Source organism: Heterocephalus glaber, unplaced genomic scaffold, assembly GCF_053883595.1.
Source record: "Heterocephalus glaber isolate CG9 unplaced genomic scaffold, H.glaber_assembly_v1.0 deba00001504, whole genome shotgun sequence".
Lineage (NCBI taxonomy): Eukaryota > Metazoa > Chordata > Mammalia > Rodentia > Bathyergidae > Heterocephalus > Heterocephalus glaber.
The window spans coordinates 6,476,082-6,501,892 of record NW_028258324.1 but is presented as its reverse complement, the minus strand read 5'-3'; the positions used below and the strand labels follow the sequence as shown (position 1 = coordinate 6,501,892).

At 37.6% G+C, this 25,811-nt stretch overlaps 1 protein-coding gene across 2 annotated transcripts in view; it reads right to left on the bottom strand.

Moving 5' to 3' along the window:
• The window catches only part of Col6a6 (collagen type VI alpha 6 chain), a 166,845-nt gene that overhangs the window by 79,678 nt on the left and 61,356 nt on the right, over positions 1-25,811 (bottom strand). For both annotated transcript variants that reach the window (XM_087186151.1, XM_087186150.1), the window contains 10 exons: positions 25,573-25,727; positions 23,115-23,207; positions 21,662-21,715; positions 20,486-20,557; positions 20,372-20,398; positions 19,157-19,201; positions 19,016-19,069; positions 15,672-15,734; positions 3,727-3,792; positions 2,467-2,520 (listed from right to left, as the gene is read on the bottom strand). In XM_087186151.1, the coding sequence (XP_087042277.1) occupies positions 2,467-2,520; positions 3,727-3,792; positions 15,672-15,734; positions 19,016-19,069; positions 19,157-19,201; positions 20,372-20,398; positions 20,486-20,557; positions 21,662-21,715; positions 23,115-23,207; positions 25,573-25,727 (683 nt within the window). The remainder of the gene's footprint in view (positions 1-2,466; positions 2,521-3,726; positions 3,793-15,671; positions 15,735-19,015; positions 19,070-19,156; positions 19,202-20,371; positions 20,399-20,485; positions 20,558-21,661; positions 21,716-23,114; positions 23,208-25,572; positions 25,728-25,811) is intronic.

The window sequence follows — 25,811 nt, the reverse complement described above, 5'->3', positions numbered from 1 at the left end:
ACCTGGAAGATACTAAGTAAGTCCTCTACCATGAGCTACATCCTCAGTCCAGTATCTATCTACATTTTGTAATTTTGCAGTGAATTGTATAGATTTTTCTTCTTTCTTAAAAGCTGACTTTACTGCTACTATAAAAATGATACATGCTCATTTTTTAAATAATTGATTGAAGAAAATACACAGAATAAAAATTTTTAAATTACCCCAAATCCTCTATATAGAAATAGCTATTATTAACATTTGGTAATTATGATTCCTGACATCCTCTTATGGCACTTTTACAGGTAGAATTCTAAATAGTGGTACTTTTGATTAAAAGGGGGTTATGCTATTAATGTTATTTAAAATTAAAATTTTACAATTTTACTTGAATAGAAGAAAAATTAAAAGGAACTAAAAGTCAGTTGATGATATTTCTACTGTTCCTTACATCTCTAAATTTTCCTTCTGTTGCTCCCTAAGCACAGCCGCCTGTTTGTTTCCTACACCTTCAATAGCCTTGCTAATTATTTGAACTTTTAAGGAACAATAGTGTTGTCTTCCTCTCTTTGAGACTTTGAAAAACCATTAACCAGGATTCTACTTTTTTCCTTAAATAATTAATTCCTCCTCAGAGTTCATTTGTCTTTTGGTCATGGCTTTTCTTCCCTTTCTCACAGCTTCTGATTATTAATCATCTGGTTGATTCATAAGGATTGGCAACATTTCTGATCATTAACCATATTTGAATAGAGGCATCTGTTTGCCTAAGAACTCATGGGGAGTTAGAGCTGGGATTGGGCCAGAGCGTTGACACAGCCACATTATCTCAAATACATTTTTATCAGATAGATTCTTTCTTTCACCTCAGGGCTACATCTTCCTCCAATTTTTGCCAATTAAGAGACTCCTCACCCAAAGCTCCCCCCTCCCCCAGTTTTTCTATATTGTGATGGTCACTATTGCTTTTCTCGTTGTCTGCAGCCTCCATGGCCTTGGCTGCTAGCTGCACATAACAAATGGAATAGTTTTCACTTCCTCATCCCTTCTGCCTCCTCTGCCAACGTGTTGCTTCGGAGATATTTCTTGTCCCTCTCAAAATCTATAGTGCTCCTAGGGTTTTCTCACTAGATCCTTCTGGACCCTGGAAGTTACTTTTATAGAACTCTGATGCTGGCTCAAGATCTAAATTCTATGTTTAGCTCTCCAAACTGTTCTTCATTGGGGTCCAAATTTAAGCATAGTTGCCCATTATTTGTCTTTATTTGTGACTTGAAGCTTCATTGTTTGCTTCCCTAGTTTTCATTTCTTTTGTTTTTGGTGAGTTACACAGGAGTGGAATAATATAGGAAACACACTGATTTTGCCATTTTTAAAAGCAGGAAGCCCTGCTTTTACCTCTGACTAACACAGCTGAATCTATAACCCAAGATGAGGCCCCATTTCTTGGGAGCTATGTGGTTTAAATAATACATAGTCATGCTGCATTAGCCTCTAGAGGGTATAAAACCATAAACTCACACACTCCTATCCCAGAATTTCCTGGATGATATTCTTTAAGTTGAAAATATTTTCCAGGGTATGTAAGCCTGCTACACCCTTTTAGAAAGTGAATGAATAGTAAATGAATTTTTATCTTTATATGCATTAAAATAGCATTAGTACAATGCTTTCCTAGCCAGCAAATTCTCTGTGTTTTAAATGTGGACTCTTGTCTTTTTTTCCATTTTCGCTGCCTTGCGAAGATGATGAGTATGTTTCAAAATCCAAAACTATTTTCTTGATGGAGCATGGCAGCCAGTTTTAAAACATGTTTTTGGAGGGAACTTGGAGGAGGATGGAGAATTAAATAATGAAAAAAAAATGCTGCAAAATGAGACAAGATAGGCTTAACTTAGACTCTAACACAGGTTAGTGAATTTGTTGAATTCATGAAAATTATCTCTCCTTATTGGGTAAAGTTTATCTTTTATAATCTGTGCTTTTCTAAGCAGTCAAGCACAGAAACTTTTTTCAAGTAAGCATTTTTAAATCCTCCACAAAAATTTTTTAAAATTCCACAAAACAGAACAAAAAAATAACTGCAAAGGATTTTATCACAAGTAACTTAATTTAACCCTCAGATATATGCCTATACCAAGACTGACTTTTCTTAACAGTCATAAAATTGGACTTAAAATGACATCACTGGCAGCTTCAGTTAGCCTAGCAAGTAGGCCAAATTTTGACCCTTTTCCCTTGTTGGCTGCTTTGTTAATTTCACTCCTGAGGCATAATCTCCCTGCAGCCAGCACTTTCCTCCCTCAGTTTCAGGGACTCTCCCAAGCCTTTTACCAGTCCTATCCTGAGCAATACCCTAGGTCAGCATACACAGGATAATGACCCTCTCTAGAACCATCTCACCTACTTCCCACAATCAATCATTTTCATAACAATATAAGTTACTGGAATCATGTTCTCTCTGTGTAGAAGGTCTTGGGCTCTTACTGTCTTTCTCCTGGAGCCTGGTGTTCCAGAGGGACCTGGCCAGCCTCTTCTACCCTGTCAAAGGAACAAATAGATGCATGAAGCAGTTACACAGCATCGACACAGTTTCTCTTCAACATCAGCTTGTGCTCTGGGGAGGACAGCGCTCTTCCTTTGGAAAGTGGCATTAACCTCCACTGCTCATAAATCACATCTCCATTTGGGCCTTGAGGAACAGCAGGACGAAACACCCACAACGTGGCTTCATCTGCTCATTATCACTGTCTAACTTGTGTTTGGGGCATGTGTCACAGAGTATGCAAATCAAACTGTCCCCACTGTGTCACCCTAGTATAGCATGCTATGTGTCAGGAATGACTATACCTGGTTTGAATTTCTGCCTTTGGATTTCTTCTTTGGTTAACTTGTGTATGTTAATACCACACTGTGGGTTAAATCTCAAAATACTTATAAGTCTTCCCAAGAGGCAAAAGTATAGAATAATTTATGAGTCTGGAACATATGAATATACATTCTTTACCCTATTTTGCATTGAAAAAATTGAAGTTTGTAGAAAGTGGCCCCAGACCATGAAGCTAGCAAGAGATAGAGCCTGAGTCAGGACATAGGCCTGTCTCCAAAGTTCTTTCCACCATATCAGACTCCTTCCCTGGGTAGAATTATAAAAGGACCTTTGCCATCAAGAGGAACCAGAGAAACACATTTTTTCAAATAATCATTTTTTTTAAAAAAAAATCTTTAAAAGAAGGTTAAGTTGAAAAAATTGTGACTTATAAGATTTCATGAGATCAGTACTAAGAGATTTGCCTTGGAGGTATGGGCCATTTAGCTCTACCAGATTTTGTTCTTTTTATCACATTAATACTATGTCTTTTTAGGGACTATGTCCTCTAGATACTGAGAAGGCCAAAAGTTTTTTGCTAGCAGTGTTTGTTGTTGTTGTTGTTGTTGTTTTTTAAGTCAGCTGGTCCTACATTTTAAGTTAGAGTTTAGATGTTTGTATTCATGAATGAAGATCTCAAGGACATGGCTTAGTAAAGCAAGTCACCCCAAATAAGAAGAGAATGTTTTTCTGAATCTGAGAATAGTAGATAAGCAGAAGTAAAAGATCTTTTTGCTCCTAATAGTTTTCCTTTACCAAGTATTTACACTCTGATACCAAAATCTTTATCAGGCATTTCCCATTCTGATACTAAGAACTTGAGCCTCACAGTAATGGCATCATTTGAGAAGTTTGCTTTCAAATGCCCATGTAATTACTTGTCTTCCATGTTCTCCTTTCAAGCCCTTGGGTCCTTGTATTATATTGTCAAATCCAGGAATTCCCTAAAAAGAATAAAGAAAAAGAAAAATTAAAAGATTTTGAACTGCTTTTCTTAAAAATGTAACTTACATATAACACATTTAGCTATCCCTCAAAAATCTGACAAGACAAAGCAGAAATAGATTGAAATTACAAGTGGCTCACACATATTTTCTTTCTCCTCTGCTTGGCATTGGCAGAATGAGAATAGAGAGTTTAGGTGAGTGTATGTGTTGGAGCTTGGGGGTGGCACCAGAGCTCAGCATAGGAAATGCAGCCAAGGGAAAAACAAGGGTGACATGACTTGTGTGGTTAACATTTTTTATCCAGCGTCTGGAGGTACCCCTTCTTGCTACTAGCTTCTCTCCTCCTAGCTTTTCCACATTTCCTCAGTGCCTAGGCAGATTTGCTCTTGAGAACAAGTAAACTATACTTTTTTATCCTGTGGGAAGACAACCAACACTGATGATGGTTCCACCAGAGTAACATGAACACACTGCATGGATGTGGGGATTGCCCCTGCCACACTTTCTTTTTTCTTCCTGGACACCTGGCTGTCCCTATACACTCTCCCCATATACTCGCCCATACTTTTATGGTTTTCAAGGAATTCTAGAATCTTGAATTTTCTCAATATGCATGCAAATGTTCCAGGAGGAACTTCTGAAAAAGGCACATGCTGGGGGATGTTATTAGTATCAGGCCAGTCCAAAAGCCTTCTAACTTGGCTATAAGGACCACAGACAGAGCTGTGACTCCATGGTGCTGAGAAAATCAATTGAGCAAGTCAATTTAGTCAATGCTCCAATGAATCTAGAGGAGGCAACAATTATCCAGACCTGCTGAGTGCCAGCTGTCAGGCCGTTCTGCTGATACAGCCCAGATTACCTTCATCAATCAGTAAGTAATTTGCAATCACCAACAGAGACATATCATTGTTCCAGATACTTAGTAAGCCTTTTAAGCAAACAGTTTTTGCACTTAAAGATGAACTTGGAATTTATTCTATGTAACTCATATTACTAAAGTGTACATGGAAATTTTACCTTCCCTTATGTACCCAAATTACTTTTTACATTTTAATTTCCTCCCCTTAAGTTTAAATATTTGTCTCTTAAACACTCTAAGAAAAGTATACCTAAAGTTAATACTTAGAAGATTGTATTTTGGTAAAAAAACTGCAAGCAACTAAAATGAAGGTAAAGTCTAGAATTTTATTTCATTGAACATATTAGTTTCTTATTATAGTTCAACCTTAAAGGATTTGATTGAAGAGATAACTTAAAAAAGAATTATACATCAGCACATTTTACTGTTCAAACCAATCTAAATTGTATATAGATGAATTTGTCAATGTGAGTACAAACAGGTTTAGATTTTCTATAATCTGTATAACTAGACAAAAAAAATCCTTTAACACAAATTTGTGATTAAGCATGGCCTTTTTATATTGATGTTGTCAAAAGATGAAGCTTCTTAGCCTCCATAGATCAGATAAATGATTTAACTCAGTTTTCCCCAACCATTACATGAAAAAACAGGAAGTTCCATAAAGCCAAACAATCTTCTGTATGATCAGAAATTCTAACTGGATAAGCTTAGATTTTCAGGAATTTGTGACATTTGCATGTATTCCTATGAATAATCTGATCATGTGTGTTCTAGTTATTCTATCAATCTTGCTTTCCCAAATTTTTCTTGAAATAGCAACCTTCTAAAACCACACATTAAATACAGAGTTGTTTTAAATTTCAGATACATATTCCTAAGTGGGTGGGAAGGATTGTTGTGTATCGAAAAATCATCTAAATTAGTATAGTTGACACGCCGAATCAGCCCGCTGTAGACAGGCAGGTCTGTGCACGCCCTACCAAGGTCCTGAGTAGCGCAGAAGATGCCTAATCACCCCGCTGCACACAGGCAGATCTTCCCACACCTCACTGAGGTCCCCAGTCACGCAGAACACATGCCCAATAAGCCCACTACAAACAGGCAGGTCTGTGCATGCCCTACCGAGGTCCTGAGTCGCACAGAAGACACCGAATCACCCCACTGCAGACAGGCAGCCACCACAATACAAAGACGCAGAGGACATCAGACCACCAGACCAAGGTACTGAGTCCCACTGTTCCCGGCCCAGAGGTAGGGGCTTCTGAGCCGTCGTCCCACTGCTCCCAGCCCAGAGGAAGCTTTTGGGCCACCTTCTGTCCCGCTGCTCCTGGCCCAGAGGAAGGGGCTTCTGAGCCACCATCCCACTGCTCCTGGTCCAGAGGAAGGGGTTTCCCGACCACCATCCCTCCGGCTGCTCCCAGCCCACAGGAAAGGGCTTTGGGGTCACCAACCCTACCGCTGCTCGCGGCCCCTGGGCCACCTCACCCAGCTCAGAGGAGGTAATCCGTGGAGGGGCTAACAGCCCCCCGCCCCAGTCGAAATGAGAAAACACTTAAATAAGTCTCAAAACCAGACTTCCAGATCACCTACAGCAACTGCAAATGGAAATGAGATGGAAAAGATGGAACACTCTGATACTCAACCACCTGGAACCACTGAACTGGGAACAAAACGGGATCTGGAAAAAATGAAATCAGAAATAATTTCTCAGATAACAGGAGAAATTGTGCCCCTAGTGCAAGACATGATTAATAAATGTAGAGAGGAGCTCAAGAAAATAATGGAATCCCAACATAGGAAACAAATGAGATCCATAAAACAGATGCAAATAGATTTCCAGGACATGAAAAACTCCACTGAAAGTCTACACAGCAGAATGAGCCAATGTGAGGACAGAATTTCAGATATAGAAGATAAGATTGCAATTAGTGACCAAGAAAAGAAAAAGTGCTTCAAAATTATAAGAGAACATGAGAAATCAATCCAGCAGCTGCTAGATGATGCAAAAAACAATAACATAAGACTGATTGGGCTCAATAAAGAAACAGGAGAGAGTGGAGATGACATAAAAAAATCTCTTCACAGAAATGATGGCAGAAAACTTCCCAAGCAGGGGAAAACAGCTTGACATACAGATAAGTGAGGCATATAGGACTCCAAATAGCCTTGATCAAAAAAAATCTACACATAGGCATATAATGGTTAAGATTCCAGAAACACAACAGAAGAACAAAGTTCTCCAAGCAGTCAGAGAAAAGAAACAAATCACATACAAAGGAAAGCCCATCAGAATCACAGCAGACTTCTCAACACAAACCATCAAGGCAAGAAGAGCTTGGAGTGACATATTCCAAGCCCTAAAAGAAAACAGCCTCCAACACAGATTGATGTACCCTGCAAAACTATCTTTCAAAATGGATGGAGAAATAAGATACTTTCATGACAAAGAGCACCTTAGGAACTTCGTGAATACCAAACCAGCACTCCAAAGAATTTTACACAATAGCCTAGGAACAGACACTGAGGATCACAAGGAAGCAAAGCAGAATGAACCCATCTGGCATGACAAAAAATTAAATGTAAAGGGGGAGAACCCAACAAAAAGAAAAAGTCATGGCAAGGACAAGTCAATACGTTTCAGTTATAACCATCAACTTTAATGGTCTCAATTCACCAATCAAAAGAAATAGACTGGCAGAATGGGTCAAGAAGCAAAATCCAACAATATGCTGCATACAAGAAACACACTTAATTCAAAAGAAAACTCATAGACTGAAAGTTAAAGGGTGGAAAACAATACTCCATGCAACAGGAACCCCCCAAAAAAGCAGGAGTAGTTATCCTCTTTGCAGATCAAGTAGATTTCAAACCAACACTGATTAAGAGAGACGAGGAAGGACATTACATCCTTGTAAAGGGAAGAATCCAAGAGGAAGAGATGACAATCATAAATATCTATGCACCAAACACTAGTGCACCCAACTATATAAAACAAATACTAATGGACATGAAAAGTCATATATGCACTAACACAATTGTAGTGGGGGACCTCAACACCCCACTGTCACAAATAGATAGATCAACTAGACTAAAAATAAGTAATGAAATACTAGAACTTAATCGAACTCTTGAACAAATGAACTTAACAGATGTTTACAGAGTCTTCCACCCCACAAAATCAGAATACACATTCTTCACAGCTGCACATGGGTCATTCTCCAAAACAGACCACATACTGACACACAGAACATGTTTGAGTAAGTGCAAAGGAATTGAAGTTATCCCCTGTACCTTATCAGACCATAGTGCGATGAAATTGGAGATCCATAGCAAAAGAAACTCCAAAAATTTCATAAACATGTGGAAATTGAACAACATACTTCTGAATAACCAATGGGCCACAGAGGAAATTAAAGAAGAAATCAGACAGTTCCTTCAATTAAATGACAATGACAATACAACATAATGGAATCTATGGGACACAATGAAAGCTGTCTTACGAGGGAAATTTATAGCAGTGGATACATATATTAGGAAAACAGAAGGATCCCAATTAAACAACCTGATGCTGAACCTCAAGCTTCTAGAAAGAGAAGAGCAGGACAACCCCAAAGCTCATACAAGGGAGGAAATTATAAAGATTAGAGGAGAAATCAATGCAATGGAGACTAAGAGAATAATACAAAAAAATCAATGAAAGCAAGAGTTGATTCTTCAAAAGAATCAACAAAATTGACAAACCTTTAGCCAACCTTGTCAGGAAAAGGAAAGAAAAGGCCCAACTCCATGCAATTAGGAATGAAAAGGGTGAAATGACAACAGACCCAGCAGAAATCCAGAGGATCATCAATACCTACTTCCAGAACCTATACGCCAATAAGATGGACAACACAGAAGAAATGGACAGATTCCTAGGTACATATGAATTACCAAAGTTGAACAAAGAAGACCTAAAAATTCTGAACAACCCAATATCAACCAATGAAATTGAAAACATAATTAAAAACTTATCAACTAAGAAAAGCCTGGGCCCTGATGGCTTCACTGCTGAATTCTATAAGACATTTAGAGAGGAACTGCTGCCACTACTCTTTAAACTCTTCAATGAAATTGAAAGGGAAGCAATACTCCCAAATTCATTCCTGGAAGCAAGCATCACCTTGATCCCCAAAGCAGAGAAAGACCCAACTGAAAAAGAGAACTATAGGCCAATCTCACTAATGAACATAGATGCAAAAATCCTTAATAAGATAATGGCAAACAGAATGCAGAAGATCATCAAGAAGATCATACACCCTGATCAAGTGGGATTCATCCTAGGGATGCAGGGATGGTTCAATATAAGCAAATCAATCAATGGAATACACTATATCAATAGAGCCAAGGACAAAAACCATATGATTATCTCCATAGACGCAGAAAAAGCATTTGACAAAATCCAACATGTATTTATGATAAAAACCCTACAAAAAATTGGAATAGATGGTCTCTACCTCAAACTGATAGAAGCCATCTATGAAAAAACAACAGCCAATATCATACTAAATGGTCACAAACTGAAATCTTTCACACTAAATTCAGGAACAAGACAAGGATGTCCACTATCACCACTCTTGTTCAATATAGTTTTGGAAACATTAGCCACAGCAATTAGACAAGAGAAAGAAATAAAAGGAATAAAGATAGGAAATGAAGAAGTCAAACTGTCATTATTTGCAGATGACATGATACTCTATATAGAAGACCCCAAGAACTCCACCAAAAGTCTTCTAGACTTAATAACCAAATTCAGTCAAGTAGCTGGTTACAAGGTCAACACACAAAAATCAATAGCTTTCCTCTACACCAATGACAGACTCACTGAGAGAGAAATAGGGCAAATAATTCCTTTCACAATAGCATCCAAAAAACTGAAATACCTAGGAATCAACCTAACGAAAGAAATCAAAGACCTCTTCTCTGAAAACTATGGCACTCTGAAAAGAGAGATTGAAGATGATATCAGAAAATGGACAGACATCCCCTGTTCCTGGGTAGGAAGGATTAATAGAGTGAAAATGGCCATACTTCCAAAACTGCTATATAGATTTAATGCAATTCCAATTGAGATCCCAGCAGCATACTTCATGGACCTCGAGAAAACAATCCAAAAATTCATTTGGAGCAAGAAGAGACCCAGAATAGCAAAAGCAATTCTAGGTAACAGAGACATGGCAGGGGGTATCACAATCCCCAACCTGCAACTCTACTACAAAGATACTGTGACAAAAACAGCATGGTACTGGCAAAGAAACAGACCTGAAGACCAGTGGAACAGATTAGAAGATGCAGAAACAACGCCAGACACACTCAGCCATCTCATCTTTGACAAAGGAGCCAAACACCCTCACTGGAGGAAAGATAGCCTCTTTAATAAATGGTGCTGGAAAAATTGGGCTTCAACTTGCCAAAGATTAAAACTAGACCTGTATCTCTCACCATGCACTAAACTAAAATCAAAATGGATTAAAGATCTAAATATTAAAATAGAAACTCTGAACAAGTTGGAACAGAGGTTAGGTAGAACCCTTGAAGACATCGGTGTAGGAAAAGATTTTATGAACAAAACCTCAGTTGCCCATGAACTAGCACAAACAATCAACAAATGGGATCTCTTCTTATTAAAAAGCTTCTGCACAGCAAGAGAAACCACCAGCAGTGTGAAGAGAAAACCCACAATGTGGGAAAAAATCTTCACCTGCTCTTCCTCAGACAAAGGTATACTATCTCGAATCTATAAAGAACTTAAAAAGATCAGACCTCCCAAATTTAAAGACCCAATCTGAAAATAGGCATCTGAAATGAACAGACATTTCTCAGACAAAGAAGTAGAAATAACAAATAAATACATGAAAAAAATGTTCAACATCACTGGTCATTTGAGAGATGCAAATGAAAACAGCCCTGAGATTCCACTTCACTCCAGAAAGAATGGCTGCTATCATGAAATCAACCAATAACCAATGCTGGTGGGGCTGTGGGGAAAGAGGAACCCTGCTCCACTGCTGGTGGGAGTGTAGACTGGTGCAAGCACTATGGAAATCTGTATGGAGATACCTCAAAGAACTAGGACTGGAAGTCCCATTTGACCCTGCTATTCCACTGCTGGGGATCTTCCCCAAGGAGTTAATAGAATCATACCCCAGTGATATATGTGCTCCCATGTTCATAGCAGTGCAGTTTGTGATAGCTAAAACTTGGAAACAGCCCAAATGCCCATCAACTGGAGACTGGATAAAGAAAAGGTGGTTTTTTTATAAAATGGAGTACTACTCAGCCATAAAAATGAGAAATTAGAGAGATTTATAGCTAAGTGGATGCACATTGAGGTGATACTCTTAAGTGAAATAAATAGGACACACATGTGTAAATACCGAATAGTTTCTCTGGTGTGAGAAACTGAAAGTGTAAATAGGGACTAAATGTATAATAGGTAATGTGAAATAGGAAGAAAAGGGGCAAAGGGGAAGGAAGTGGGAGGGCTAGGGGAAAGGATAGAAGGGAATGGGATTAATATGAGAAAATGGAAAAATAGGAACAAAATCTTTGTAAATCGGGAGGGCTGGAGGGATTGAAGGCAGGGCTGGGCAACAGTGAAAAATAAGAACCAAGAGAGACTATGTAAAGGTGCAAATTTCCAATGATGAATGTCATTACATTGTATACCTAAAATGTACCAATGATTAGAATGAATAATCGATAATGTAAAATAGGAAGAAAAGGTCCAAAGGGGTAGGGGTAGTGGGAGGGGCAGGAGAAAGGAAAGAAGGGAAAGGAAAAATGATGAGAAATGGAAAAAATGGAAATAAAGTCTTTGTAAATCGGGAAGGGTGGAGGGGGTGAAGGGAGGGCTAGGAATGGGGAAAAAATAAGAACCAAGATGCATTATGTAAAGGTACAATTCCCAATGAGAAATGTAATTGTGTTGTATACCTACAATGTACCAATAAAAGAATTTAATACAAAAAAAATTAGTATAGTTGATAACACATCACACACACTCTGGCAAATTGAATTTTCAGCTATCTTGAAGTCACATATCATTTCTTTTAAAATGAAAAAATCATTTTACATCATTAAGGTTCTTTTAAAACTACTATATTATCACGCTCTATAGCAGACAATTGGGAGGTTCTGATCAGTTAATGGAAAATGTGTATCAATATTTCAAATGAACTTCTGTTTTTCATTTCACAGACTGAAATGTCTGTTTACTTAAACAACTATTTCATAACTATCTTTATTGTGAATTATTTTGGTTCTAAATTAGACACTTTGAAGTTGCTTGAAAATTCTCAGTTCAGACTTAACATGTCAGTCACTAAGCAATGTTTTCTTCAAGTGCAAATTCCTCTACATTTTAAATAAAGTTATCTTCATTGCATACTTAGTATCTACATTTGTCAATACATATTACACTAACTCATTTCTCTGATGATACATTATACACTGGAGGAGGATCTATTAAGAAAAAAGTCCCATAAGATTTCCAGTTCTCCCACATCCTCATCAGCCCTTGGTGTTGTCGGCTTTTGTAAACTGTAGCGATTCTGATGAGTATGTAGTACACAACCATTGTACATTGGTGGGGAAATATGAATCAAACATTTTTGAGAATACTTTGACTGTAAAGATTTAAGCTGAATGTAGGTATACATGTCTTGATTCAATTTTTTTTTTTTTTTTGGTACCAGGGATCGAACTTGGGTCCTTGTGCTTGCACAGCAGGTGGTGAAACCACTGAGCTAAATCTCCAGCCCTTGGCATACATGTCTTGATCCAGAAATTCTGCTCCTAAAGTATATATCCAATATAATGTGTACAGAATCCACTAATGGACATAAATAAGAATATTCATAGCAGCACTATTTATAAAAGTAACAACTAGGCACAACCCAAATATCAAACAGTAGCAGAATGGATAAATAAATCATGATACAGTCACATGATGGAATACTATAAAGCAATGAGACCAAAGAAACAATTGTTATACACAACAGCATGTGTGAATTTCACAAGTATAAATTAGAGAACAAGAAGCCAGAAAGAGAGGAGCACACAGCAAGTGATTTCAATTATCAAAGTTTAAGAATAGGTAAAAATAATTTATGGTGCTGGAATAGTGATTACCTCAGGGAAGGTGGATTAGACTGTGCATGAAGAAGGCTTCTGGGACAATGGTATGTTTTATTTCTTTACCTAGGTAGCTGATCATACAGTTGTACATATTTCTGATATATGTTACAGTTCAACAAAAAGTTCAGTAAACATTGTTTTAAAAACCTAAGACCTAATTCATTAAGGTTTTGGAGGTGCATAGTGGTGAAAATCCTACTGTATGATGATGCTCTTGACTTGGCCAATTCCCCATGATGGGAGGCTGTCTGGAGGGAGTCATACCTATTCAACTGCGTGTTTTCCCTGGGAGGGCAGGGATCTTCCTCTCATAAGTTTTGCCTGAAAAAGTCTTGCCTGGATTCTTGGATTCAGAGAAATGAGGCTGATAGTCTCAAGCGAGACAGACTCTTAGAGACTAGGGGAAGAAAGAAAGAAGGTTCTGTTCCCCATTCTGTCCATTTGCTGAAGTCCTCAGAAAGAAGAAAATGGAGTGGATTAGAATTTCTCTATCACTCCACAACATCAGAATGATTCTAAATGATAAAGCTATAAAGATCATATAAAATGGGGAAAAACTGAAAGCTTTCCCTTTAAAATCAGGAGCAAAACAAGGAAGTCCACTATCACCACTCCTCTTCAATATATAGTTCTTGAAACATCAGCCAGAGCAATCAGGCAAGAAAAAGAAATAAAAGGAATATGTTTAGGAAAGAAGTCCAATTATCATTATTTGCAAACAACATTTGGGTCTACATAGAAGACCCAAAAGATTCTACCAAAAGACTCCTAGAACTAATAACCTAATTCTGTAAAGTAGCAGGATACAAAATCAATACACAAAAATCACAGTGTTCCTGTATTACAAAAATGGACTCATTGAGAAAGATATTAGGAAAACAATACCATTCACAATAGCATCAAGGAAAAAGAAACACTTAGGAATTAATTTAACCAAGGAAGTGAAAGATGTCTACAACAAAAACTACAGTACTCTGAAAAAGAAGACTGCAGAGGACATTAGAAAATGGAAAGACATCCACTGTTCTCCCAAGAACCAATATTATCAAGTGGCCATACTCCCCAAACTGACATACAGATTTAATGCAACTCCAATCAAAATACCAATAGCATTCCTCACAGAACTACAGAAAAAAATCTTAAAATTCATTTGGAAACAGAAGAGACCCAGAATAGCAGAAGCAATCCTAGGTAACAAGAGCAAAGCAAGAGGCATCACAATTCCAGGCTTCAAATTATACCACAAAGCCACAGTAATAAAAACAGCATGGTATTGATAAAAAAATAAAACAGACATGTGGATCACTGGAACAAAATAGAGGATGCAGAAACAATTACAGGCACATTCAGCTGCATGATCTTTGACAACAGAGCCAAAAATATGCTGGAGGACAGCCTCTTTAAAAAATGATGCTGGGAAAAATGGCTATCCATAAGCAGAAGATTGGATCCAACCCCATATCTCTCACCATGCACTAAACTAAAATCAAAATAGATCAAAGATCTAAATTTTATAACAAAAACAATCTGCTAGGGCCAGGCATGTAGCTCAGTGGCATAGCATCTGCCTGGCAAGTGCAAAGTCCTGAGTTTGATCCCCAGTACCCCCCCACAAAATCTGCTGGAAGGTAAAAATATGTAAACTTCTTGAAGACATAGGTGCAGACAAACATGTTCTGAACAGAGCCCCAATTGCACAAGAAGTAACATCAAGAATCAACAAATGGAATAACAAATTTAAAAGTTTCTACACAGCAAAGTAAACAACAGAGTGAAGAGGCACCTACAGAATGGGAAACATTTTACCAGCTACTCCTCAGACAGAAAACTAACATCTAAAATATATAAAGAACTTCAAAAATTAGATCTCCCAAAATCAAAGATCTAATAATGAAATGGGCAACTGAAATGAATGGGCACTTCTCAGAAGTAGTATAAATAGCCAATAAATACACAAAAATTTTTTCAACATCTCTGGCCATTAGAGAAGTAGGAATTAAAACAGAGATTCCATCCAGAAAGAAATGCTGGTAAGGCTGCAGAGAAAAAGGAACCCTTCTACACTGTCGGTGGGAATGTAAACTAATACAACCACTATGGAAATCAATATGGATATTCCTCAAAAACTAAAAATAGAAATTCCATTCAATTCAGCTATTCCCCTTCTAGGGATCATCCCAAAAGAATTAAAGATGTCATTTTACAGACATCATATTACAGAAATACATACACACCCATGTTTATACCAACACAATTCATAACAGCTAAATCTTGGAAGCACCCTATATGTCCATCAACAGATGAATGGATAAAGTAAATATGGTATTTATACACAATGGAGTACTACTCTGCCATAAAGAAAAATGAGTCATTCGTAGGAAATGGATGCACCTTGAGACCATAATGTTAAGTGAAATAAATCAGACACATAGGCTTAAATGTCACATGATTTCTCTTATATATGAGAAACCCAAAATGTAAATAATAGGAAACAGGAAGATAGATCTTTTGTAAAGGGGAAAGGAATCCAGAGATGTTAGGAGGGGGGTAGGGGAGAAGTGATGAAAAAAGATTTAAGATGTGTTATGAACATGTACCTATACCCCCAAAGCATGTAATTATTATGTACTGCAAACATGTTATTAATAAAAAAGAATGATTGTAGGTATGAAGAGTATCCAGCACAGGTACCTGCTTTTAAAATTCTATGACAATTAGATGGTGATGTTTTAAAATCAGGATTGCTTTTGTAGTGCATTAAAATGGAAACATCTTTCCCTAATCAGCAGGGCTACAGGAGGGAGCCCTGACACTGCCCCACAGCCCTGGCACTTACCAGATCTCCCCTCAGACCTTTTGCTCCATGATCACCTTTGCTCCCTCTCTTTCCTGGGCTTCCCTGAAGTTAACACAAATCACAATAAGAACAAGATCAAGATTTTGAATAAAATTAATAAGAATAAACAAAGAACTAACATTCTCCCTGACTTGAATAATTTATTTCATATTGAGGTTATTTTTAAATGGGAAAAAAGGAGCCATCAAAAATAGTTTCAGGCATCATATAAATAATTTAATAGTGAACTCAGTTATTTGCCACAGTGGTGAACTCTGTGTTCCAGACACATTTGTCACCTCGCTTTGTTGTTGCAACTATTCTATGAACCAGGTATTATTTATCATCTTTTTCGTTTTTAATGAGGCACCTGAGACTCAGAAAGATCATGCAGTTTGCTCAAAGTGGTTGCATTAACCAGAAAATAGATTCTTCATTCAATTTTCACACCCTAAGGGCACAGCAGATGACTGAAGTGTGGCTGCGGAGGGCGTTCAGATGGGTGAGTGGCAGATACCCGCGGGGGCTGCCTTGCTCCGCAGTCAACATCTTTCTGTTCTTAGGGCAGCAGCTGCCTCGACGGCCTCGATATTTCAATTCTCCCTGTATCTGTGTCCTTTCCTATGTGACTCTAAAGTGTTTTTTTTCCATTAAGTTTATTGGTACATTTTAGGTACACAACACAGTTACATTCATCATTGGGATCTTGTACTTTACATGATGTATCTTGGTTCCTATTTTTCCCCCTTCCCGTGCCCTCCCTTCAACCCCTCCACCCCTTTCTATTTACAAAGACTTTGTTTCCATTTTTTCCTTTTCTTATATTTTTTCTTTTCCCTTCTTTCCTTTCCCCTACCCCTCCCATTCCCCCTACTCCTTTAGACCTTTTCTTTCTATTTCACATTATCAATTATACATTTTGATCCTTATTTACACTTTTAGTTTTTCACACCAGAGATATTATTCAGTATTTACACATGTGTGTCCTATTTATTTCACTTAAGAGTATGTCCTCAATATGCATCCATTTAGCTATAAATGTCTCTAGTTTCTCATTCTTTATGGCTGAGTAGTATTCCACTTTATAAAAAAAACCCCACATCTTTTTTATCCAGTCTCCAGTTGATGGGCAATTGGGCTGTTTCCAAGTTTTAGCTATCACAAATTGTGCCGCTATAAACATGGGTGTACATATATCACTGTGGTATAATTCTTTTAATTCTATGGGGAAGATACCAAGAAGGGGAATAGCTAGGTCAAATGGAACCTCTAATCATAGTTTTTTGAGGTATCTCCATATTGATTTCCACAGTGATTGCACCACTCTGCACTCTAAACAACAAGGAAGAAGAGTTCCTTTCTCCCTACAACCCCGTCCGCATTTGCTATTGGTTGATTTCTTGATAGCAGCCATTCTTTCTGGGGTGAAGTGGAATCTCAGTGTTGTTTTCATTTGTATCACTTGAATGACTAGTGATGTTGAACATTTTTTCATATGTTTATTTGCTGTTTCTACTTTTTTGTCTGAGAAATGTCTGTTCATTTCAGATACCAATTTTTGGATTAAGCCTTTAAATTTGGGGGGTGTCTAATTTTTTTAAGTTCTTTATATATTCTAGATAGTAGACCTTTGTCCAAAGAACAGCTGGTAAAAAATTTTTTTCCCACATTGTAGGTTGTCTCTTAGTTCTGTTGGTGGTTCCTCTTGCAGTGCAGAAGCTTTTTAATAAGATGAGATCCCAATTGCTGATTTTTTATGCTAGTTCCTATGCTACTGAGGTTTTGTTCATAAAGTCTTTTCCTATGCCAATGTCTTCAAGAGTCCTACCTAACTTATCTTCCAGAAAGTTTAGTGTTTCTGTTTTAATATTTAGATGTTTAGTCCACTTTAATTTTAGTTTAGTGCATGGTGATAGTTATGGGCCAAGTTTTAATCTTTGGCAACACCATTTTTTTTTTGGTACCGGGAATCGAACTCGGGTCGTTGCGCTTGCGCAGCAGGTAGCGAAACCACTGAGCTAAATCCCTGGCCACCAGCACCATTTATTAAAGAGTCTAGCTTTCCTCCAGTGAGGATGGTTGGCTCCTTTGTCAAAGATGAGGTGACTGAGTATGTCTGGAGTTGTTTCTGCATTTTCTCATCTATTCCACTGATCCTCGGGTATGTTTCTTTGCCAGCACCATGCTGTTTTTATCACAGTGGGTTTGCAGTATAGTTTCAAGTTGGGGATTGTAATATCCCTGCCATGTCTCTGTTGTCTAGAATTGCTTTTGCTATTCTAGATCGCTTCTTGTTCCAAATGAATTTTTAGATTTTTTTTCTCTAGATCTGTGAAATATGCTGTTGAGATTTCAATCAGGATTGGATTGAATCTGTATAGCAGTTTTGGAATTATGGCCATTTTCACTATGTAGGTTCTTCCTCCCCATGAACAGGGCATGTCTTTCCATTTTCTTATATCCTCTTTGATCTTTTTTCTCAGAGTGCTGTACTTCTCAATGTAGAGGTCTTTTGCTTCCTTCATTAGATTGATTCCTAGATATTTCATTTTTTGGATGCTATTGTGAAAGGAATTGTTTCCCTAATTTCTCTCTCAGTGAGTCTGTTGTTTGTGTATAAGAATGTTATTGATTTTTGAGTTTTGACCTTGTATCCAGCTACTCTACTGAATCTGTCAATTAAGTCTAGAAGTCTTTTGGTGGAGTTTTTTGGGTATTCTATGTAGAGTATCATATCATCAGCAAATAATGACAGTTTAACTTCTTCCTTTCTTATCTTTATTCCTTTTATTTATTTCTCTTTTCTAATTGCTGTGGCTAATGTTTCCAGAACTATATTGAACAGGATTGGTGATAGTGGACGACTCTAAAGTGTTTTCCAACTGTGGTGGGTAAGAGTCCCTTCTCACAAATTTGGCTGCCTGACTTAATGTGGCTAACAGAAAGAAATGTTGCTGTGAGAGTGCTGAACTGTGTCCTGAAGGTGCCTTGAGAGATCTTTTATCTTTTTTCTTATTCTCTTGCACTCTGTCTTCACCATGAAAAGGTTGTGACCAACACAGCCAGGCTACTTCCTGGGCCTTGGAGGGCAAGAAACACACAGAGCAAAGCCACCAGACAAACTACAGATATACAAGCCAAGTCACCTATGCTTCACCTTAACCACTCAAGGCTAGCAGCTGAATTGTTTAGTATTGTATCGAATTGGAATTTCATGAATGTTTGTCACCAAAGAATTCTGTGGCAATAGCTGACTGTTACACTTAGGGTGACTGTTTTACTCTACTACTTACGTCTTTACTTTCAAATATGGTTTTTATATTTTCCCTTTATTGAATCCCTACCTGAGATCCCTCATCTCCCTTTTCTCCTTTTCTTCCAGGAAGGCCACTATCACCCTAAAACCAGAGAAGGGAAAAGTCAGTTCCCATCGTCTCAATGGGAAACAGCTCAGAGGCCTTTCTGTTGTACAAGAAAAGCTCCACCTGTTCTCCATTTAATCCATTGATTCCAAGTTCCCCAACTTCTCCCTGAAAAGACAGATGTGATTAGAATACAGCGCATCATATCTATGTGGAACAAAGTCAGACACCAAACAAATACTATCTAATTTTATATATTTTTAAGGCTATGCTGAGTATATCAAAGATTACTTTCAGTGATAAACACTGTCAACAAATAGCATACATTGCCTACAATAAAAGACAGAAATAAACAAATGAAATGACTAAAATTGAAATGAAAATGAAGGTCTAGGTATACAATATAATGACATTCATCATTGGAAATTTGCACCTTTACATAGTCTCTCTTGGTTCTTGTTTTTCACCCTTGCCCAGCCCTCCCTTCAACCCCTCCAGTCCTTCCGATTTACAAAAATTTTGTTCCTATTTTTCCATTTTCTCATATTAATCCCATTCCCTTCTATCCTTTCCCCTAGCCCTCCCACTTCCTTCCCCTTTGCCCCTTTTCTTCCTATTTCACATTACCTATTATACATTTAGTCCTTATTTACACTTTCAGTTTCTCACACCAGAGAAACTATTCGGTATTTACACGTATGTGTTATATTTATTTCACTTAAGAGTATCACCTCCATGTGCATCCACTTAGCTATAAATGTCTCTAATTTCTCATTTTTCATGGCTGAGTAGGACTCCATTGTATAAAAAAACCACATTTTCTTTATCCAGTCTCCAGTTGATGGGCATTTGGGCTGTTTCCAAGTTTTAGCTATTACAAACTGTGCTGCTATGAACATGGGTGCACATATATCACTGTGGTATGATTCATTGATAATGTAAAATAGGAAGAAAAGGTCCAAAGGGGTAGGGGTAGTGGGAGGGGCAGGGGAAAGGAAACAAGGGAAAGGAAAAAATGATGAGAAATGGAAAAAATGGAAATAAAGTCTTTGTAAATAGGGAAGGGTGGAGGGGGTGAAGGGAGGGCTAGGAATGGGGAAAAAATAAGAACCAAGATGCATTATATAAAGGTACAATTCCCGATGAGAAATGTAATTGTGTTGTATACCTACAATGTACCAGTAAAAGAATTAAAAAAAAAAGAAAAATTACAAAAAAAAAGAAAAAGAAAATGAAAGTCTACAGAAGCTTTAGTTGTAAACTCTACGAATAATCTCAAAAATAAAAATATTTCTGGATAACAGATGAGCAAATAAATGGATGGGCCTGGTGCCATACCTCTTCTCCATTTAGTCCCCTGTTTCCCTGAAAACAGAAAGGACAGTGATAATTAATATAGAAAAATGGGATTAAGTATTGAGAAACTGTCACAATGTCTTATGCAGTTCTCACCTTGGGACCTTTGGTACCATAGCATCCCTTAGTACCTTGCTCTCCCACTGGTCCAGGGGCTCCTCGTTCACCCTAAGAAAGAACATATTGCTAGATGAGCTGTTTCTACTACAATCTGGATTGTATGTTAGACATCTGTCATGTTTTTTGTTTTTGTTGTGGGGGAAAAAGTGTGTGACTGTTTATGGCTTGTAATTCAGAATTTATGCTTAAAAACAGTGGCAGTCAATCAGAGCTATTCTGATGCCAACCCTTTGCTTTGGATCCCACCTGCATATTACTTGTGTGGGCTTCTTTCTCCCCAGTGGTCACCAAATTATGTCTTTTCAACCTCTTCAATATATCTATTCATACCATCCCAAACCAAAATCAGGAACTTGTTGCCTTGTACCTATGACTATAAGACTTCTACCTGTAGCCTCTTCAGCATCCATGACATTGCCTGAGCATCCTTTCAGATCATCCCCTCTGCTTTCACTCCCTGGTTAACATCATTCAGTGACTGACTTTCAGCTAGGGACACAGGGAAAAACTTCTGCAAGGCACTCATGATTCCCAGCGATGCCTTCTCCTGCAGAGTCCTGAGTTCCAGCCATGTGCCATTTTGCAACATGCAATTCTGTGACTGTGCTGAGTGCCTTTACACACACTTCCCCTCATGTGGAAGGATGCTCTTTCCCACACACTTTGCTGGAGAAACTCCTACTTGCCCTTCAAGTGTCTGCCTGAGTATAGCCCTTTGTTTACAGCCTTTTCCTCTCAAGCCCTAACTTCTACTATGGTTGTCCCAGAGGGGCTTAGATTCTTGTTCTGCCACCTGGTCTGTACATGTCTTGTTTGTCTCACCACTAGTCTGGAGGTTCTCTAAGCCAGGAACTACATATTTTTCTTTATTTTTTCTCATTTCTAGAGCCAACCACTGTGCCTGGCATAGAAGATACTTGATATATATAAATGAATGAACAAATGAGTTAATGAGTGAGGTCTTTACAGTAGGTTAATAAACCACAAATGGCCACTAGAAGCAAAGCACAGGGAGGATCAGGAGAGACCTGGTTTTTGCAAATGAATCTTTAGAATCTGACCTTTCTTATTTCCCTGTGAAATGAAGCAAAGGATTACATATTGTATATATGTTTTTAGGAATAAATAGAGCTGGAAAAATCCTTAACTTACAGCAATGCCTTCCTCCCCCAGGTAGCCTTCACTGCCCTTAAAACCTGTGGGTCCCTGGAAATAAGAAAAAGGAGAAAATATTGACACTATAGCAAAAACCCAGAGGTGCCCAAGCACACTTCTTCAACTTTAGAGTTTTACTTCATGTGGAAAGTAAGGGTTTGGGGGAAGAAAGTCCTGCCTCTCTGAACCAGGCTGCATCTACACATAAGGAAAAATGGAATTTTGAGGCAAGTGTCCACATAACTCAAGAGCATGTGTGTGTGCACGTGTGTGCACGTATGCCTGTATGCCAGACAAACATCCAAACAAATCAACTATATTTGCTCCTGCAAGACTACACTTATCCTCTTCCATTAAAAAAACTTTTTTATGATTTATTTCACACATACAAAAATAGACCACACACATTTCCTTCTATTCTTCCCAAGCCCTCTGTTTTTGTTTTGTTTTGAATTCTCTCATTGTCTTTACAGGAAGTTGAAGCTTTCAGGAAATAATTAGTTCAAAAGCTTCCTTCAGAGGCACAGTTCTAGGGATTTGAGAGTTATAGCATGATCTATATATTATTCAAAAATCAAACACATAGGTAAACAAATGGTATCAAAATCATTATTAAACATATCCCATCGTGCTTACACATATTTGAACATTTCTTAACGTCAAAAATAATATTTTTATATAAGTGTACATAGACTTTTTGGTCAGAAAATACCCTCTTTCCCCCAAAATAAGACTCAGTGAGAAAATAATCAGCCTTGAACACTAGAAATCAAAATTGCCAGCCCTAGTCAGCCCTGCCTTGCCTCATGAGCAAGAGAACAGTGATGGCAGACAAGGCAAGGATAGGCTGATTGAGGCTGGCATTTTTGATCTCTAGTTTTCAAGGCTGATTGTTTTCCAGCTGGGTCTTATTTTGGGGGAAACAGTATATGAATTAATGTTGCTGCTTATCTTTTAAAATAATTGTCCCGTCTTTCTATGTATGTATCTGTGAAACACAAAGATCTTAATAGCTGCTACTGCAGAGTGACCTCATTTGGCTTTTCAGCTGACTACACAACATACCTACTTGATTTTAATGACTCTGCCAGCATTAAAAATGGGAACTGAAATGAGCCGTCAGCATCATGAAAGTTTTCACTGTTCAACACAAGGGAACGCTGCGGAGTTTTTTGCATAGATGTCATAGCTACTTGAACATGAGTAATCAAGATTTTGACAGTTATTTCTCCCGAAATTTCTCTAAGAATTTTTTGAAGGCATTCGAATTAAGAATGTCAAAGGAAACTGACAACTATTTGATTTGACAAACTAAAAAAGGACTGTAATAAATGGTTATCGCTGAGGATCTATCTAGAAATTGAAATCACCCCTTATTTCTGTCGACACCCATGTCCAAAAGATACTCTAAATTCACATAAGTGATCCCTACATCTGAATTGAGAGTTACCTTTTTCTCTGGTGGCCCAGGATCTCCCATTGTTCCATCTCCTCCAATGCATTTGCAGAACAAACAGCAGCAGGTCCTTTCGGCAACATTGATCTTGGCAGAATATGAGAGATATGTTTTGTTTGCTGGTATTGCTTCCCAAATCACACACACGTGCTCAATGGTATAATCTGGGCTTCTACCATCATTTCAGAAGTCTGTTGACTATTAAAGTGACCATGCTATAGAGCAAGCACATGAGATTCTTTTGCTTCCATCTTTCCTTCTGTAATCTGAATCCCCTACCATTTGAAGAATTCCAAATAAGTTTAACCATGGTCCACTCATTATATTCCAATCTACTAGTGTGGCTCCCTGTTCTCACTGCCCCACTCTAGCACTGACCGTGATGGTGTCAATGACTATGACACACAGCCCCAAATCCTTTGTTCAATAAAATAATATATACAGTTTTCTCCTTTCCCCATTTTGTGAAATCTTAGTTTGCAGGATGATTCATGCAGTGCCCACTGCAATGCTGCTTGGAATGGTCTAAAAGTAGCACTTCCAGGACATTCTTTACAGGATTTCAAAAGCACCCATTACGTGCTAACAGTTTGGAGGCACTTGGTGTAGAAAGTGTGGTCATGGAGAGAATATTACTCTTCATATCCTGCCCCAAAACTATATCACATATTTTAGAACATGAGTAAATTTCACCTTGGGCCACCTTCTGAATAGCTGACATATTACATTGCCCACCAGATTTATTTTAGGAAATTTCTGTTTGCAGTAAATGATGAGATTCACTTTAGTGGGAGAATCAAACTTGGTATTGCAAAATTTTTCATTAAATTTTTAGTGTTATGAAAAACAAAAATCTTTTTATTATAATCATTTAGTAATTTTCCCCTTAACTGCATAGTATTTTTGTAAATAATTCTTTATTGTATATTTCTTTCACATAATATTTTCTATTATATTTCTTGACATTATAAAATTCTTGCTTTCCTGAAAATTTCAGAAAAAGCAATAAAATGTGAAGTGTATAAAACCAAATAATAACAACTTGGATTCTATGATTTCATATTATATAATATAATTTTATTTGATTATCAAGGTCCTACAGTAACAAATCTATTAATATTAAAATTGATCCATTTCTAAAATTAACTTTTTCTTATACAGCATTTATATGATTGCTAAAACTTACAGTCTTGTTTTGAAGAAAAACTTCCTCCCCTCTATCAATTATCAATAAAGATTTCAAAAGAATATTAGATAGAAAAAATAAATTTCACAAAATAAACAGTCTCACCACATAGGATAGGAAATGCCAACAAATTCCCATATTCTTTCAAGAATTATATTTACATAATTACTACTTTGAATAAATTGGTTATACAAAAATTCTGTTGGTGGAAAACAGCAGGAACTAGCATTTCCTTGGAAAGTATCTTGATATATTAAAGATTTTACAAATTATAAATAAATTACAGGTGAGTGTGGTAGTACATGTGTATAATAGCAGCTCCTCTGGAGGCCTGGGCAAAAGGATTGCAAGTTCCAGTCTATCCCAGGCAACAAAGTGAGACCCTGTCTCAAAAAAGAGCTAGGAGGGTCTGGGGATTTAGCTCAGTGGGTCTGCTGCCTGCCTTGCAAACCTAAGGTTCTGAGTTCGATCCCCAGCATTACAAAAAAAAAAAAAAAAAAAAAAAAGAGCAAGGATTACAGCTCAGTGATAGAGCATTTGCCTTGTATTTGCCTGTATTCAATCCCAAGTACCACTACCAACCAAAAAAAGTTTTTAAACAAAGCATTAGTCATTCATTAAAGTAAAAGTACTGCTGTGAAGTTTGGGAACACTTCTCAACTCCACTTTGAATTATGGCTATTTCTCTAAGAAATAAAATCCAACTTACACAGGCATTCAGTTCTAAAAATAGAATTATGGCAAGAATCTCAAGGTGAGAAGACAACCATGAAAATCTCTCACTCATTCAAAGTACAATATCTGAAGTTTATTTTCATTAGTCTTTCCTCCAGCATTAGAGCAGACTGCTTTTTCTCTTGCTGAACTGCACAAGTACTTTACTCTCACTTACAGGCCATGGTGCAGGGAAACACACCTCTTTAAAAGCTGAGCAAGATGAGCTGTGCTCTTAGATCTTCAAGAAAAGTGAAACCCTGCATAGGGAGGGCACAGCTGGGTCACACTCACATCTCAACTTCTTTTGGCCCTTATGTTTATAGACTATAATTTAAATATTATGCCATTTAAATATTTTCCTTCATTTTCCTCTTCTCTCTTTTTTGTGAAGCATATTAAACACTTTCTTATTTAGGCCATTCACTAATTTAGAAAAGCATGTCTTCATTTACAAATGATCAGAATTAGTTCAAATTCACAAACACCAAACCTATAGATAGGCAAGCTAACTGACAATTTAAATTTGGTAGCCTTTTCTGAATAACTTACCAGCTGCTTTGACAGCTGAATCCCAAGGTCCCTCATGCCCATAGTGAACTGTGTCCTGTACTCAAATCCTTTTCCAAATTCAATGTAGAGGAGATCAGCCAGGTCACCGGAATGGGCAGCTCCATCGAGAGCCACAGTAATAAGGGCATTCAGGCCTGTTGGACACAGTTTATGACTCTCCAGGTGAGGCAAACTTGGTTACTTTAATCTTTTTGCATATTTACATTGCTATTCTCAGT